Genomic DNA, 16,527 nt, shown 5'->3' with positions numbered 1-16,527 from the left:
TACGAGTATGAGAATACTGGATGATTCAAAGCTATCTTTAAGAGCGCTGTAAAAGCTCTAGCAGTAGCAGCTGCCTTGGAAGGACTAGCATTGATCTACCAGCCAGCTGACACTCATGTGATAGGTGCATACAACATGCAATTTGCATTTTCATTGAGAATTCCTGTTGGTTAGATGGCAGTGAACAGAGAGTTCAATCTCATATCAGAGATCATTGCAACAGCTAAGGGTGCAGAAACGGAGATATGCTCAATTAGCAACTTCCTGTACGAAAAAGGCCTATTCTTCACATCTTACAGCAATGCTGTTTGTTAGTTCCTAAGCAATATGGGAATAGCTTATGGTATCAACCTTTCCGCGAATACCAAAGCTCTACCATTCAACAACCACAATCTCAATACATGAAAACCTTCGACCATCATCAAGAGATCTCTGGGAATCAAGGCTCCAGATGAAGCTCCAGCTATAATCCTCAACAACAGCATTCGCATCTGTTCGCAGAACTCCATCAAAGCTCAATAGTTTAAGAAGATTGTTAAGAAGTACTCAGCTGTATGAGAAAACAAAAGCTCTCTTAACATGCCAGAGAACTAGATAATGAAGATTCCCTTGATAGAGAGATAGCAGCATGCAAAGCTGAATTGCTTCTATTACTTTATTTCTTGCAAAGATAAGAAGTTCATCAATCAGGTATATGAGGATATGCATGAAGCTAGCTGCCTCGAATTTGCTAACAACGTCTGCTCGTTTGCATTGCTAATCTTCGTAGTCTAGCATATAGTACACGAGAAGGAAAAGAGCTGCATCATTGCAGATCTCAGAGCTCTTAATAAGTGAGCAGTATCTAACAACTACTCTCTTCCTCTTCAGTCAGATATAATTAAAGCTATATGCAGTAAACAATACATTACAGTTATCAACATCACAGCTTTCTTCTACTAGTTCCCTGTTCACTCAGAATACTGAAACTGTCAGACTATGATTATGCACTGTGGCTTTGAGCAATTAATAGTAGCCCTAATGAGCTACTGCAACTTGCCCGCTTACGCTTAAAGATACATGAATAGACTGCTTCGTGAATACAGGTACTTCATTAAAGCATTCATTAACGATATTATGATCTTCTCCAACTCGTTTGTAGATTATCTGAATTATCTTGATACAGCTCTTAGCATTTTCGATAAGAAGGGGATTTCTATCTCTTCTACAAAGAGTTATATCAGCTTTCCTTCTGTTGAACTGCTTGGCTTCTATATCGATATGCTCAGCCTATTTACTACAAAGGAGCATACTGAAGCTTTTCAGAGGATAACCTTTCCCAGGAATCTCAAAGATCTCGAGATCTACTTCAGCGCAACTGGTTTCCTGCGAATAATGATCTCTTACTATGTGCAGCTTGTGGAGCTGCTTCAACTGCGCAAAACATCGCTGCTGGCTGAAGGCTGCAAGCTTGGAAAAATCACGCCTGGAAAGAAGTTGCAGCATCAGGCCTATATACATCGCACATACTACGAACCAACAGATGCTGAAAGAATGGCTTTCGAGAACTTGCAGGATACTATCTGCAAGAAGATGCATCTGTACTATATGGAACTGTCTCAGAAGCTGTTCGTTCAAGTGAATAGCTGCTTGCAACGAGGATTCAGCGTAATAGTCTTTCAGCTGAAAGAGAACTACACCTGGCAGCCTGGCAAGCTAATTTCTTCGCATGCTATCAAACTAGTGATGTTTCTTAGCTGCTGTTTGATGAAGGCTGAAATGAACTACAGTTCTTCTGAGCAAGAAGTTGCATGTCTGATCTGGGCAACGAAACGCCTGCGCAAGTTGATTCAGTTAAACTAAGCATAGCCTGTAGTTGTTCTCACAGATTATAATGCTATGCATAGCATTATTACCCAAACGCGTCTTGATATCTTGTTAATAGACTGTGCGAACCAACATCTTGTTAACGCTTCTATCTATCTCAGCTAATACTAGTTCGATATTTACTACCTAGCTGGGAAGCTTAATTACATTCCGAATGCTTTGTTAAGGCTGTCTGCGATAGAGGATACAAAGGCATAACAGAGCAACAAATCAGCTATTCTTGATATAGTGATTAACAATCTTCCTATAGTCTTCCTCATTCTATCAGAAGCATAGATATCTGAAGATATGCGATAGCACTTCTGGCAAGGATATAAGGAGGATATAGTTTACAGTAATATTATCACAGACCTGATGAAGGTTGGTTTAGCTGGAAAAAAGCCTTCTGCCTTAACAAACAATAGAAACATTGTCTCTGCTTCTAAGCTCAGCTACCCATTCCGCCTGAAGAACTAACTGTTGTACAACTACAACAATGATGGAAAGGAGCGCTTCATCATCCCACAATCCCTCGTGCAGAAACTTCTGTACAATGCTTATAATAATAAATACTACTTCAGCAGAGACTGCATGATAGCTGAATTGAATGATCTTCATTTCAGAAAGAAGAGACTGCTCGTCTCTCAGTACATCGATTACTGCTACGAGTGTGGCGCTCAAAAGAAGCAAAACCAGAAGCTAGCAGGTTTATTTCAGCTAATTCAAGCCCTCTCTAAACCTATGCATACAATCTCCCTCAACTTCATTCTTGGACTGCTATCAGTTGAATCAACAGGCATTCCGTAGCAGGTAAAAGGCTTCAAAGCTTACAACTTGCTGATGCTTATTACTTGCAAAACCTCCAAGAGAACTTTACTGATTCCAGGCTACTCAACCTACTTAGCTAAGCAATGGAGAGCTGTTCTGGGCAGACAGCTGCTGTTGAGCAACTGAGCATGCTCTCGAGCAATTATCTCTGACTGCAATGCTAAGTTTATCTCAGACTACTGAACTGGCTTGTGGAAGATCTTTGGCATGCGTTTGCAGATAACCATAGCATACCATCCTCAGGCTGATGGGGCAGCCGAACGAAAGAATCAGGATATTGAGCTGGCTATCAGATATTATGCTGCTGAATACTCTAACGAGATTTGAATAAACCTAATTCCCTCTTTGCAGTGGAATCTGAACAACTTATACTAACGCTCTATCAACGCGAGCCTCTACGAGTTTCTGTTCAGATTCAAGATCCAGTTACTGTTAAACTGATTGGTTAATATTACCAAACAACTATTCGAAATACGCTTTATACATGAATATCTGCAAAAAGATGTGCAATTAGCTATAGATATCATTATAATAGATAATAAATATACATATAATACTAAATACTGATACAAAGAGTATGAGAAGAGCAATAAGGTTTAGCTAAAACTTAGCAAGGCATACAAGCTACTGCTATGCTAGAGCAACAAGATGCAAGCTCTTCATAAAGGCTTATTCACAATTATCAGAAAAGTATCATCTTTAGCTTACGAGCTTGATTTCAAAACTAGCAACTATAATGCTGATATTCAAGTATATCCAGTAGTCAGCATTTAGTATCTGAGTTGATACAAACCTACTAATAATCCCTTTAATCGCTAACTATCTAAGCCTGGCCCGATTGAGCATAACGAGAACAGCGATAACTCAATTGGATCTGATGAAAACTACTACGAAGTCGATTGCATTATGGACAAGAAGATCGAGCGATGAGATGGCAAGAATACAGTACAATATCTGGTATGATGGAAGAGATGGTCCTTACAGCACAATCGCTGGAAGGATCTGAGGAGTCTCAAGTGCCCTGGCCTCATCAAGGAATACGAATGCGCACACTCCGATAAGGCTACGGAGATCCTCGTGAAGGATAGCCCAGCTGATCCCGTGAAGAGAAAGCGCGGCCGGCCCTCCAAGAAGCCGTTGCCTGATAACAATGAAGATGGAAACGCTGTGCTGGCATGAAGGAAGCAAGGTCGGCCGGCCAAGATCACAGCCTCTCCGGCTGTTAACATTGACGCGTCTGACAACGCGACTGGAGGCCTCCCTGGGCCTGAAAAGGATGGGAAACAGAGCCCTGGAGCCTCTCCTGGCCTCCGAAGAAGCGCGAGACTGACACGTGGGCACGTGGGCACATGACCCCTAGATAGCTGCTGAGGACAGCAGGAACGTTTTTCCGTGGCCGGCACTTGTGGCAGAGGCCATAGGGGCCTCGAGTGAATGAGGCCTGGCTGGCCACACTGACTCACTAACCTGGGCCATTCACTGGAAAGGGAGTGAGTCGCTGGGTGCGCTAGCCTAGTTGGGACTAGTGCCAGTTGCTGGCTCTACAGAAAAGCAACTGGCAAAGCGTGCCTTGAGATAGATTAATTGAAGAACCATCTTCCCTTATACCATTTGTAGTACACCATAGAGTGCCTTCTACACCCCTCCACGTATGTATTCCACTGTCGACAGGAGAAAATCTACTAATATATCACAGCAGAACCTAGGTAGCGAAAGCTTTGAATGCCGTTTTGCTATTAATGATACTATGTTAATGGAAGCTATGCAAGCATGGAAAGGGCATGGGGAGCTTCGATGGAATGTTAGCTAGAAAAAGGGTTTGCTGCAATGATCACGCTTTATTATGAGAGCGAAATAGTTTCCCGGCTTGGGCTTGGTAATGCAAAGGAGCTGAGTGATGAAGCAAAAAGGATTTTTTTTCATAGGCAGGCCGGCAGTATCATTTGATAGGCCAAGGCACGGTTTGGCTGGAAACCATTAGCAGCTCGTTACTACCGGAGCGAAGGCTGGAGTAGGAAGGCTCAGATACGTTTCTACTTCAGACTACTATTCATCTACCCATCTAGAGATATTACGCAGAAATTCCGAAGACAGTCAACATGTTTTAATGTTTGATGTTCTACCACATCTTGCTGTGCTATACAGATAGAGACGGGGGATATAAATACAACCGGAAAGTAGGAAGTACATTATTTAGCACAAATCGAAACTATCATGTTTTCATTTCTCCGTACAAACCCATCCTGATTACTCAAGGCCTGGCTCTAAGTCTTGCAGTAGGCGATCCACTCGAGGATATCTTTGACCGAGCCGTCGAGCATCCTCGAACGTGATGCAGGTGAACGATTTCCAGCTCTTACGAAGAACAAGCTACTGCTTTTCATCATCTTCCAACATAAGAGCCATATTTTCGCTTCTATGATGTGTTGCCCAATTTAAGTTGCTCAAAAGAAGTAGTTTTTTGGGCAATACATATCGTACAAACTTGCGCTCGCCAAACTTTTCTCGCTCCCAGAGTTTCTTGAACGAGAACTGAGCATCGACGTCTGCAATGTCTGGGTGAAGCTCCTCGGCCTTCTTGAGAATTTCTTTCTCGAATTTGCCATCGCATTCGCTGTTGCTTTCGCGTTTTGAGCGGAACAGTCGATAGCAGCAACAGAGAATGATGTCGCGCACAGAGACATATGACCTGTTCCGAAGATTGCTGATTGTAAATCCTGCCATCAAAAGCATTTTCTTGAGCCCCTCGGAGGTTTTATATCCCCAGGCTAATGATAGAGATGTAACTTCTAGCATGCCACTAGTGCTATCATCTGTGCCATGAGGTATATAAAGAATATTGATACCTCGAATCGTTACTACCGGATCACCAGAACTCGGAGTTGTTGCCGCAGGATACAAATAATCATTGTTCTGTCTATCTGCAGCATTGTATTGAATCTCAATCTGCTTATTGCTTCCGGATTTTTCACTGCTCCGAGAACTATCAGAGCTCTGCAATGCATGAACGACGTTTCCCTGGAAATCATTAGACCTTTATTTATTGCCAAAGATTTGCACAACATACGTTATCAGACACTCTCTCAATCTGCAAATCGAGCAGTTGTCTCGGTCTAGGGCTCTTGAAGCTGCTTAAAAGATTGGGCACAGCTTCCAGAGTCTCAGGGTAGATCTGAAGAACAAATCGAAGTTCCGGATGGAAGTTAAGTTGTAATTGAGTGACAGATACAAAACCATCCCATAAGATCCGAGTGAACCCACAGATTCTGCCAGGTATTTGGTTGCGCACGGTGCCTGCAATATCTTCGCCGTTGTTGGATGTGGTGAGATCGCGCAAGACTAAGGTATTCTCTTGGAACTCGAGACAACAGCCCTCCATCATGCTCCCATCTAGATCAGGAATTTTGAAATCGCATGTCTGTATTGTTCCGAACGAATATCCAAGACTGAGAAGATCATCGTTCAAGGCAATTGGCAGAAGAGGAATATCTTCGAGCAGACCGCGCTCTCGGCAGTTTCTTTTGATAGTCGTTGTGGCCAGATCACTTATCGACTCAGGGCTTGCAGTGATGTGAGCAACAAAACAACCCATAAGCAGCTTTGAGAAAGCTATACTGCAAATTGAGAAAACTGATAATGACTTGAATTGCCTACTTTCGAAGCTGGAGGAGGTTCTCACACTGCGAAGCGCTTTTATTCCGTAAATGGAAGGATTTAGACCCTGAGCAGCACCTGGCACATCTGAAAGTTGGCATACAATCCCATACCTCCAACTTCTGATTACATTGATACTAAATCAGTTTGCATATAATAAAGATGCATTTTCCAAGTGAACAGAGATTTAGTTGATACTGCAAGTTGGAATTCTGGCTCTTAGTCATGATACAGGTTATAAACCTAGTTTCAGCTACAGCAATAGCAAGTTTGACAAAACTTGGGTTAATTAGCGTAGATTCCATGGGTATATACTGGGGGAGCTGATGTACCAACTAGAAGGCAATGCAATTTCTCAACAATTTATGTAACTGAGACATCATCCATTTGCATGCTTCAATCGAGGTCGGAATGCAACAGAAGCTGAGGTGTGGATGGAATGAACTCTGAGTACGAGGGGGCTAGCGATTAGTCAACTAGGATGGAACAGCTACTGATGTTTTGTCAATCCACAGATCGAGATAACCAGATGTTATTGCGATGATTATTGGAGGAAATACAAATGCAAAAGCAATCAAGCATCTCGTGTTTTTCAAAGTTCCCCATATGCCCAGTACAGGGATAGCAATCATGTATGGCACACTAGTGACATAAAAGCTATACGTGGTACTATGGAGACAAAAGCTATGCATGGTACTATTTTGTGGGGAGAACAGCCATACATGGCACTATGTTGTGGAGAAAAAAGCCATGCATGGTATCGTATTGTGTGTACATGTTAAGGACACAATTGTATGCACAGCACGCTCTGTTGCTAAAGACACTCTACTCTGGAGGAACTCGTACTCACCACTATACTACGGAAGAAAATAGCCCTAACCCTGGATCAGCATACAGTGTTGGAGAATGTTGGAAATATTTGCATCTCTGATTACCGTGAAATAATGAGGAAATATTACAGAATCTCTTATTTTTCGTTATTTATCCATCACTCTAGTATAGCGAATTGTTTGTAGCAATTCAAACTTGTTTTTGTGATAGATGAGACATATTCTCAACTGGTTACTATATTTGGTATATAAGTACTGAAGACAGACTGGTTCTCAACAATTAGGAAACCACACTACACCCGGCGCTAACGTCGGTCGTACCTTCCATACGTCTTCCGTAGTATAGTGGTCAGTATGCGAGCTTGTCAGGATTAGGATTAGGGTTAAACTTGATTTCTAAAGCCTCACATTCGCTCGAGACCCGGGTTCAATTCCCGGCGGGAGAGAATTTTTTGCAGTACTATGCTTTGCTAGTATTATTTTATAAGTGCTTTATTTATCTGATATTTTAGACTGAATTTTTGGACTTTTTATGGAAGTAGTACTGTTATGTTTCTGAATTAGACATTCAACTTTATAACATTTCAAGATAAGTACTAGTTGAAATGAAAGTAAGTTTTCATACATGCATTGCTGATTGCTCTGCTGCACCATGTGGACTTGATATTGCCTTTTCTCGTTAGACAAAACACTTTTGTCAGCTTATAGCATAGTAAACCAGGCGCAATTGCACGAGAGAAACAACATTAGAGTGGTGAAAAAGAATGATGGTAAAAGCAGGTTTCTCAAGCATGCATAAATATCGTCGAAGCCCTGCCCTGGACCTGCACAGGGCGGCTCAACATCGAAGGAAACCGCAATCGTGAATTCGCTTTCCCCATCTTACTGAGGAACAAACTAAACAGAGTACTCATGGAAAGTACACATACAGTGGTCACCAATGGTAGGAAGGCCGGTGGTTTGTCAATCTCCAGTACAGTTGGTGAAAGCTTGGGTCAAGACCAGCCATAACCCTGGCGGTTCAGGTGGCTAACCCGTGGTAAATGAAGGCAACCCTAAAGTCTCTACCATAGTGGCCTATAACCCGATGTTCTGGAAACTTACAGACCTTGTCTGTCCATACTTCCAGGGCTATTTACGAAATGTAGCAAACTCAGGCCAGCCATAGTGACCTGGAGTATAGCACGATTACACAATAAGAAAGAGCCTTTTCGAGTGTTCCTTGCGCCATTGACTAGCAATTGATCTGAGCGTCTTCTCAAATTTCTTGATCGATTGTGATCGCATGGAAAATCGTGCTCAACATGAACGGCGAACCAGTTGCCATAGCCGGGAATCAGTACACCCACCGGCGAAAGGATGATAATACATACACGCCTTCAATTTCCCTCAAAAGCCACTCCAACAAATACCTTGCTTACAGCCTTCACAGAGATCCTCCCGATGCGGCAGGCCCTTCCCCTCCCCATAGTACGGCGCCTTTACTTGGCATCCCGCCCATTTCTCAAGCCGGTATGCAACCCGTTCGACGTACGACTGTCTGTCAAGCGTGAAAGTGCCGAGCCCGTTGCAAGATTTGCAGCGCTGGTTGAAAACGGTAGCGCTGTACCCATTATTGGGATAACCCCGGATGACAATCGATACCATTTTGCTCGTCCAACGATTTGTAGAGCATTTCGCATTTTTACATTTAAAACTGCCCATGACGTTGGTCGAGTAGTCCTTGATGCATATTTCTCCACTGTCGTCGTCCTTGTTGAACCATATGGAGGCAATGTGATCGGAAACAGCCCTCGCTACATCTCCATGGAGAGATGCGAATGTGAAGCTAGTCCGCGTTTCTCGTGTCTCGGAGGTAAGAGTCTTGGGGGATCGCTTTTTCTTTGCCATATTTGAATATTTAAATGAGTTTTGCGTTTATATCAGAGGAAGATGGATTCGAAGTTGCACAATTGGTATGATGAGTTCAGGTCAACACTGGTGGGTAAACTCGGCAGTTTATCTCTCAGTGATCATTCTCTTCCTCAAATATTGCTACCATCAAGGAATCCCGTCTAAGTGAAGGGATACTAGTCTGTCTGATATTCTAGAACTCGTTCATGCTAACCATCAGGATATCAGTCTCTGATCTCATACACTCTGAACTTTTCCAAGACTCATGCTATCGACTCACAAAGCTCTGACCGGTCAGTGCGATCCTAGGGAGGAGGTTCAGGACCTCTCCCGCAATGATTGACCGAGTGTTTGAGACAATTAGTCCCACGATGTGACGTAAAAAGGAAACCAAGACAATCCAGGACGCAATGCAAAGTGTTTCTACATTGTTTGAAGTATACTACGCTGGGAGTCACCTCTTGAAGAAGCTTCTAAGTACTTACATGACGAATTGATTGATAGGGTTGTAATTCAAACAGTTGGGTCTCCTTTTTGCGAATCAGACTAATCTTTACACCGAGACACGTCTGGCAAGCAGAGAGAGACATATGATATCTTGGATCAAGGCCGGGGAAATCAGGGCATCGAAGCTAGAAAGCTCGGGGAAGGGATAGAGACACAGTAGATACAAGAGGTCACAAAATTCCTAGGGTCTAATCTTTGTTGGAAAGAACTCTCCATGATCCTTTAATAAATTTTTCAAGCTCGCCTCTGATAGTTTCCATAGGACAATGGATATTGGTGTTGATACGCTGCAGTTATCAGAGCGTACATTTACCAGTCCACAAAGTAATCAATCCCATCAGCCAAGGCAACCGCACCCACAGACGCATGATCACTGCCGACATACTCCTTTAGCTCTGCATTCCTCAGCTGGGTGCTGGAGTCGAGGTACTGGAACAGAGTATTGCAGTCATCTCCCATCGTATACGTCACCCCATAACTCTCCAACAGGGCGATGCGAGACAGGAACTCCTCGTATGTCTCGGTGCGCCGCCGACGGGGATACTGCTCCAGACTGCCATAAGACAGCTTAAAGGCCGGCTTTGTCGTGTTGGCCGGCAGCACTGCCTCGCCCAGCCAGTCCATATGGCTCAGGATATACCGGTCGTCCCAGGTCAGGTCTGGGCTAGCCGCGACAAAAGTGTCAAACAGGTCTGGTCGGCGGAGCAGGGCGTAGACAACAAAGAGTCCTCCGAAGGAGTGGCCATATAGGGCTTCGCGCCCAAAACCAACCTGGGGAAACTCGGAGCGGACAAAGGGCCGCAGTGTGTGCTCGATAAAATCGATAAAGTCGTCAGATCCTTCCCTCACGCCGGGAACGGCCGGTGGTGCCTCGCCAGGCGTCACAGGCTGGAAGTCGATGCTGCGCTGCGCGCCGTAGACGGAGTCGGTCAGCGGATACCCGATGCTCACGACGACGGCATCTGGCTGGTCCAGCTCGACGGCGTCTCGGCGGCGCCATGCTTCAGTCCCCGTCATACCCAGGGCGTTTCCGTCCAGAACGAACCTGTCCATTTCACAGACTATCAGCCCTCAAGCACATGGCAAGCGCCCATATAATTTCATTTACAAGAGACGACTGCTTACATGGTCAAGGCCGTGCCATTTGCTTCCTGTCGCGCGGCGGACCATTCGAGAGGCCACGAGATTTGCACTTGATATTGTAGATCCAGTCCATTGGTGACATTCCACAAGGCGATATTAGGCAATACCGTCTCCGGAAAGGCCGTCACCAATGGAGTAAAGGACCAGGTGTAGTTTGAGAGCGCCATCTTTGCTATGAGACTTTGGCCTGTACGCCAATACTGACAAACAGAATCGAGAGTGACTACCTTTATGGTGAACGATTTTGCGCCAAGAAATTAGGACTTCTTTTTGTCGTTATATGGCATATGTAAGTAAGCTGATATTTAATTTGAACCCCAGGGGCCAGACCTACCTAGGTAGTCACCGCCGAAGCGGGGTTGTAAGCTGCCCAGGTGCGATCTGTCGCTAACATCTACACCGACCCCTTGGGCAGGATTGCATATTGTGAAAAATGGGGCATATTTAACCCTAACCCTCTGTTTTGGTCTCCTCATAAACCATCTCAGAGCCTGGTTTAGTTACTTAGAAGATCTTCCTTTTGTATTAGATAGATTCAATCTCAACACTCATTCAGCCACTTCCACATACTCAGCTCATATATTTCTCCTTAGTTATAAGCCCAGTTTGCAAGAATCGGGTTTAATCTTCCCCTTATCTATCGAAACAAACTGAGCTATTCACTTCTTATTCTTTCAGAATACATCTTTTATTCCAAATAGTTATACTTACGCTCCATCAAAGCCCATAATAGAGCGCAAACCTAATAATCTTATGCTCTTAATAAAATATACCAATACCTACTCCTTTTCATTCTAGTATAGCATTTTGCAGTTCCAGAGCAAGGGAAAGAATATTTGGAAGTATCTAGATTCGGATAGCTCAGATGTGCTCTTTCTCAAATCTAAAGATTTTGATCTCGAGTTCTCCAAATTTACTTAGAATCTTAAAAAAGAGCACAAAAACACTATAACAGAGAACTATAAGCTACTCTTTATTCAGAAATAAGCTATTCTCTATAATTAGAAGATGAAATACTTTCAGCTTTATTAAAACAAGCAGTTATATGCTTACTAGAATGTATAGAGAATATAGAACTGGATTCAGAAAACAGTATTTCTGTTAATTCTCATTCCTTATATATATATTTATTCAGAAAAGAAGTCTCTCTTGATTTAATAAATGCTTAGAAATCTAAAGAAAGACTTCTATCCGTTCAAAGAAAGCATGAAACAAGTTATTCGCCTTCAGTACTGCTATCATCTTAAGCTAGCTACCAGACAAGGCACCGATTTCCAAAACTGATGCTAGCAGCACCAGAATCTTCTAAACCTAGCTTAAGTTTACAGCATTAACGAAATTAAGAAACTTCAGAGCTCTAATAACTTCCTTGCTGCTATTGAAGTTCACTTCCAGACAGAATAAGCTAAAATGCAACAATATCTCCTTGCTATAGCATCTAACAATGATCTGCCTATCAAGACTATTAAATAGCTTTAACAAAATCTCGCTTCAATCTACTAACTTCAGCCTGAGCAGAAAAAAAGCTTAATAGTATTCGCTATTATAAGCAGAAAGAACTCACAATTCAGCAACTCAGGCACAAAATCTGGAAAGAAACAAGATAAATCTTCCAGCTAGAGCAAAAAGAAAGATTATAAGTATCTCTATAAATTGTATTAAAAGAAGCATAAATAAAGCCTTATAAGCTACAGAAAGCTAAAATATACTTATACCGGAATCAGACTAGATTCAATCTTCAAAGCCTTATCTAACAAGCAAAGAAAGAAGATTCTCTCTAAGCTAGCTAGCAAAAACTATCAGAAGCTCTATTCAAATCTTATCAAAACTAAATAGCTTTCTCAAAGCTGAATAGAGAGAATCCTACAGAGAATAAAGAATAATAGAAACCTCTATCCAAATACTATTAAATGCTAGAATCTCTTAATCACAATATCAAAATGCTAGATCTAATATTCCTTAAGTTTGAAACAAAGTATTCTTAATTTCTCCAAATAAATGCTATCTTCAATTCTCAACTCTTTAACTAGACAGTATTGCTACAAGCAAGCATAGCAGTCTTCTCAATACTATTTCAAATATCTCATATTCTTTTCTAAAGTATAGTTCTAAATAACTGCAAAGCTATATATCTTATTAATAGCATCAATCTTCTAAAGCTAAATATCTTTTCTTTCTCAAGAAATGCGGAAGTTATGAAAGTAGAGAGCTCATTATTACTAATACGAAGATTCAGGAAACAATGCTTCAAAAATGCACTAAATAGAAAGCAAGAGAAATGCACTGAAAACCTAGTTCTCAACTATATAATAATTATAAATAGCTTTCATATTAATATAATTACTAAGGCTTTCTTATACGAGAAAGAGATCTGATATTATAGCAAAGATAGCATATTGCATTCAGAAATGCTTGAATAGAGTGCAGTGATTGCAAATTTATATAGAGAGTTTAACTTAGTTTTCTTCAAATATATTTCTTTTGCAAACTCTTCCTATTCTCAAGCTTCAGCTATACTGCTATACAGCTGAGCTAGCATTCTTGTATTCTCAACTCTAAAAAGAAACAAGTATTCTTATTCTTTATATAATAAGATGCTTGAAAGAAGTAATTCAGAGTATTTTTAGCATCTAAGATTGAAATATCTAAGTGCTAATGCTCTGAAGAAGCTTGTTTACTCAGTTTGTAGTATTAGAATCAATAGAACTAAACAAATTGATTATAAATACTATGCTTTAGAATGCATTACAAAGATTATTCAATGCATAAGATCTGAATACTACAGCCTTCGATTATTCTAGCACATTAGTTAGAATCTTCTTGATTATAATAAAGCGCAGAATAGCTCAAAATGAGCTCTTATACTCAAAGATGAGTATAGTAGCAAGTTATTTGCCTTTCCAATATCTAACAAGGCACAATCTACAGTATTTAATATGCTTAAGTTATTCGAGATTTGAATATAATGCTAATATCGCTTCTTCATCTGCAAAATCAAACAGAATACAGACTTCTCAGTTATAAGAAAGCTATATAAAATGATATATATATAATAATATGCTAATAACAGCATTGATCTGGAGATTATTCCACTGTATATGAAAGAGTCAAATAGCGCTGCTGAGCGAGCTGAGCATGAAATTCAGAAGCATATGCTAATCCTTCTATTATTAGCTAAACTACTGAAAAACCTATAGCCAGAGTATATGAAAGCAGCTATCTAGCTATTCAATATCTCTTCATTCATGCTTAAGCATTCCAAAATGCTAAATTTACTTCTGAATAGCTAGTTTAAGCAGTATTTTCATTAGTATACACTGGAAATAATCAGAACAGCAATCTCAAATCTACAGCTCAACTAAGCTAGAATCTATGCATATAAATGCTAAGCATACATTCTGCAAGAAAAATACAAACTTAGCTCTTATAAACAGAATATAAAAACAGAATTAAGAGCATATAAGAGCTATCTTATAAGATATATTACAAGCAATCTATACTATATATAGCTTTCAGCATTTGCAAGAGTTGCAATTATATACAATATTCTATTCAATAAAAGCTAATTCTATAATCCAAACAGCAATAAGATATCAAAAGTACTATTTTATACTCAGCTAGCATTAATCATTCCAGAAATTGAAAATAATAAGAAAATCATAGATACAATTATTATTAAAAGCATATAGAATCTAGTTCTCTAGCTTAATACTACAAATCAAAATCAAGAATCTCATCTGCTATTTAACAAGAATAATAGCTCATTCTCAGAGTTTCTCTCGGAAAGCATTCCGAGTTGGAACTCAGAAATAAGAGCATCTGAAACTAGCAATAAAGCGTTCTTGCAAAGCAATCCATTCTAGAGAAGAAGCTTAGGGAATAAGATGTAAGAACTTTCAATTTCTGAAAAATCTCTCGAGATATTGGAATGAATAGATTAGCTAGAAAGAAGCGCTGCTGCAAGCAGCAAGAATGTTTCAGTAACTAAACAAGCATCTTCAAGTACTGAATAATAAGCTATTAGTATATCTACTGCTTAGGATACAAGCTAGCCTGCAGCGCAAGAGTACAAGCCTAGTTAAGCTTCAACCAGATATTATCAAATAAGGAACAAGATCTATAAATCTCAATTCATATAGCATTCAAACAGAGCATGAAAACTAATTAATAAAGCTTGCCAATACCAAGAGTTATTCGCTACAGCTTTTATAACAAGCTAAACAGCTCTAATAAACCTTATAGCTACCTTTTTACCTAATCAGCTAAAAGAAGCAATCAGAACATGAAATAAGCATTTTTAAATCATACATAGTATAATCGCAGCTGCTATACTTAAAGCAAACTCTATATATAGAAGAGCTTTGCACTTGCAGCAAAAGCACTTTAATGCTTCTCAGCAAGTTACAGAGCTAGCAACAGCTAAAAAGAAGCATTATAAACAACTACCACCCATATCTAGAATCTGAAAAGAAGTACAAAACAATTCTTTTCATACTAAGTAATGGAAAATAATATAATTAGAAATCCAGGAACTAGTGAACAAAAGGATATAGCAGACTCTTGAGTATAAGAAAGCTAAAGAGAAGCTACTGCTACTTAAATGAGTATATAGATACAAACTTGATAAGAACAGTTACTTAATCTCATTCAAAGCTCGAATCTATATGTAAGAAAATCTGCAAAAAGCAAGCAATCTTCAAGATATATATGCAGCAATGCTAGCTGCATACTCCTTTTGCATACTTATATGTAATGAGCACTGCAGCAATCCGAGGATTCCTAAGTACATGAAGAGGTTTATGCTAACAAGAGCGGTATCAAAGTATCAAGTTCTTGAATACGGAACTGTACAAGTTCTAATAAGCGATGCAAGTGTTCACTGCCTTTGGGGCTACTCAGTATATAAAACTGAATACTTAGATTGACAACTGAAGAACTATCTGAAGGAAATCTATCTGACAGTAAGAAATGTAAACCTTTATATACCTAGTTCTTTAGTCCCTTGCTTGCTGGTGATCATTACTGATCATTCCGGATTACTACTGATCACTGAGCGCTGATGATCACTAGTGATCGTTCTATTATCTGATTAGTTGGCTTGTAATCCTAACCCTGGATTATGTAATCCTTGTGAATTGTCTGATGTTGAGTTATAATATCTGGTTCTTGTTTGCTTGTGATCTGTTTTCGTAATCTGTATGTTGGATGGATTATAACATCATCTTCTTCCTATCAGTTATTGTCTTCAACGATCTCCTGTAAGTATTCGGCAAGTTCTTCGTATGTATGATCATGCTTTCCTAATCGAGATGTTGAACAGAATCTTAAATTCCCGTGTTGGCAAATCTTTTTCTGGTGCTTCCGTTACTTTCTTGAAGCTGTATCTTCGTTATCTCGAGCGTTATTCGTATATTGAGTCCTCTGGCTACGAAGTTATGCTATGCTTATCGTATCTGAAGGAGGGAGTGCGATGCAAAATGGTGGATAGGATTAAGAGCTGTTCTCAGTGTACGAAACGAGGTTGTTCCTGTAATGCTAGTTGAGTTCTCATGTCTTCTCGTAAGCCTTTCCTTTCTTCTTTCTTAGTTCTTGCTGATGATACTGCCTTAGTATCTCGTATTACTGATGAGTTGGTTCGTTTGGATAGTAGGAAGATAGAGAAGGAGAAGCGTTTGTTGAAGCGTTAGCGAGAGCTGGTGGATGCTCAGGCTCGTTTGTCCGAGTCCCTAGGTTGTTTGTCTCGTTTGAAGAAGCAGCAATGCTTCCTTCAGGAGAAGGGGATAAAACTGGTGAATGAGGGCTTGGAGGAGGAGGAGCGCGAGCGTGT

General features: G+C 40.5%; 4 protein-coding genes and 1 non-coding gene across 5 annotated transcripts; 2 read left to right on the top strand and 3 right to left on the bottom strand.

Moving 5' to 3' along the window:
• Positions 1-1,092: 1,092 nt before the first annotated feature.
• On the top strand, positions 1,093-1,347 carry M406DRAFT_224933 (uncharacterized protein; the record flags this gene model as incomplete). Its single annotated transcript, XM_040915711.1, has 1 exon — positions 1,093-1,347. A coding segment is annotated over one exon (255 nt), but the record flags the coding sequence as incomplete, so codon positions are not given.
• A 3,590-nt stretch (positions 1,348-4,937) lies between these two features.
• M406DRAFT_71016 (uncharacterized protein) lies at positions 4,938-6,265 on the bottom strand (the record flags this gene model as incomplete). The annotated part of the gene is made up of 3 exons (XM_040925389.1): positions 4,938-5,060; positions 5,155-5,691; positions 5,741-6,265. 3 exons carry the CDS (start codon positions 6,263-6,265, stop codon positions 4,938-4,940), a joined length of 1,185 nt encoding a protein of 394 aa, XP_040775405.1.
• Positions 6,266-7,488: 1,223 nt separating this feature from the next.
• On the top strand, positions 7,489-7,603 carry M406DRAFT_t78. Its single transcript has one exon. It is a non-coding gene; the product is annotated as a tRNA-Asp (tRNA).
• A 943-nt stretch (positions 7,604-8,546) lies between these two features.
• On the bottom strand, positions 8,547-9,047 carry M406DRAFT_260477 (uncharacterized protein; the record flags this gene model as incomplete). Its single annotated transcript, XM_040917369.1, has 1 exon — positions 8,547-9,047. One exon carries the CDS (start codon positions 9,045-9,047, stop codon positions 8,547-8,549), a length of 501 nt encoding a protein of 166 aa, XP_040775404.1.
• Positions 9,048-9,866: 819 nt separating this feature from the next.
• M406DRAFT_260016 (uncharacterized protein) lies at positions 9,867-10,867 on the bottom strand (the record flags this gene model as incomplete). Its single annotated transcript, XM_040917332.1, has 2 exons — positions 9,867-10,602; positions 10,683-10,867. 2 exons carry the CDS (start codon positions 10,865-10,867, stop codon positions 9,867-9,869), a joined length of 921 nt encoding a protein of 306 aa, XP_040775403.1.
• Positions 10,868-16,527: the final 5,660 nt, after the last annotated feature.

This window comes from Cryphonectria parasitica (assembly GCF_011745365.1).
Source record: "Cryphonectria parasitica EP155 unplaced genomic scaffold M406scaffold_5, whole genome shotgun sequence".
Taxonomy (NCBI): Eukaryota; Fungi; Ascomycota; class Sordariomycetes; order Diaporthales; family Cryphonectriaceae; genus Cryphonectria; species Cryphonectria parasitica.
This window is presented reverse-complemented; position numbering and strand designations above follow the sequence as displayed.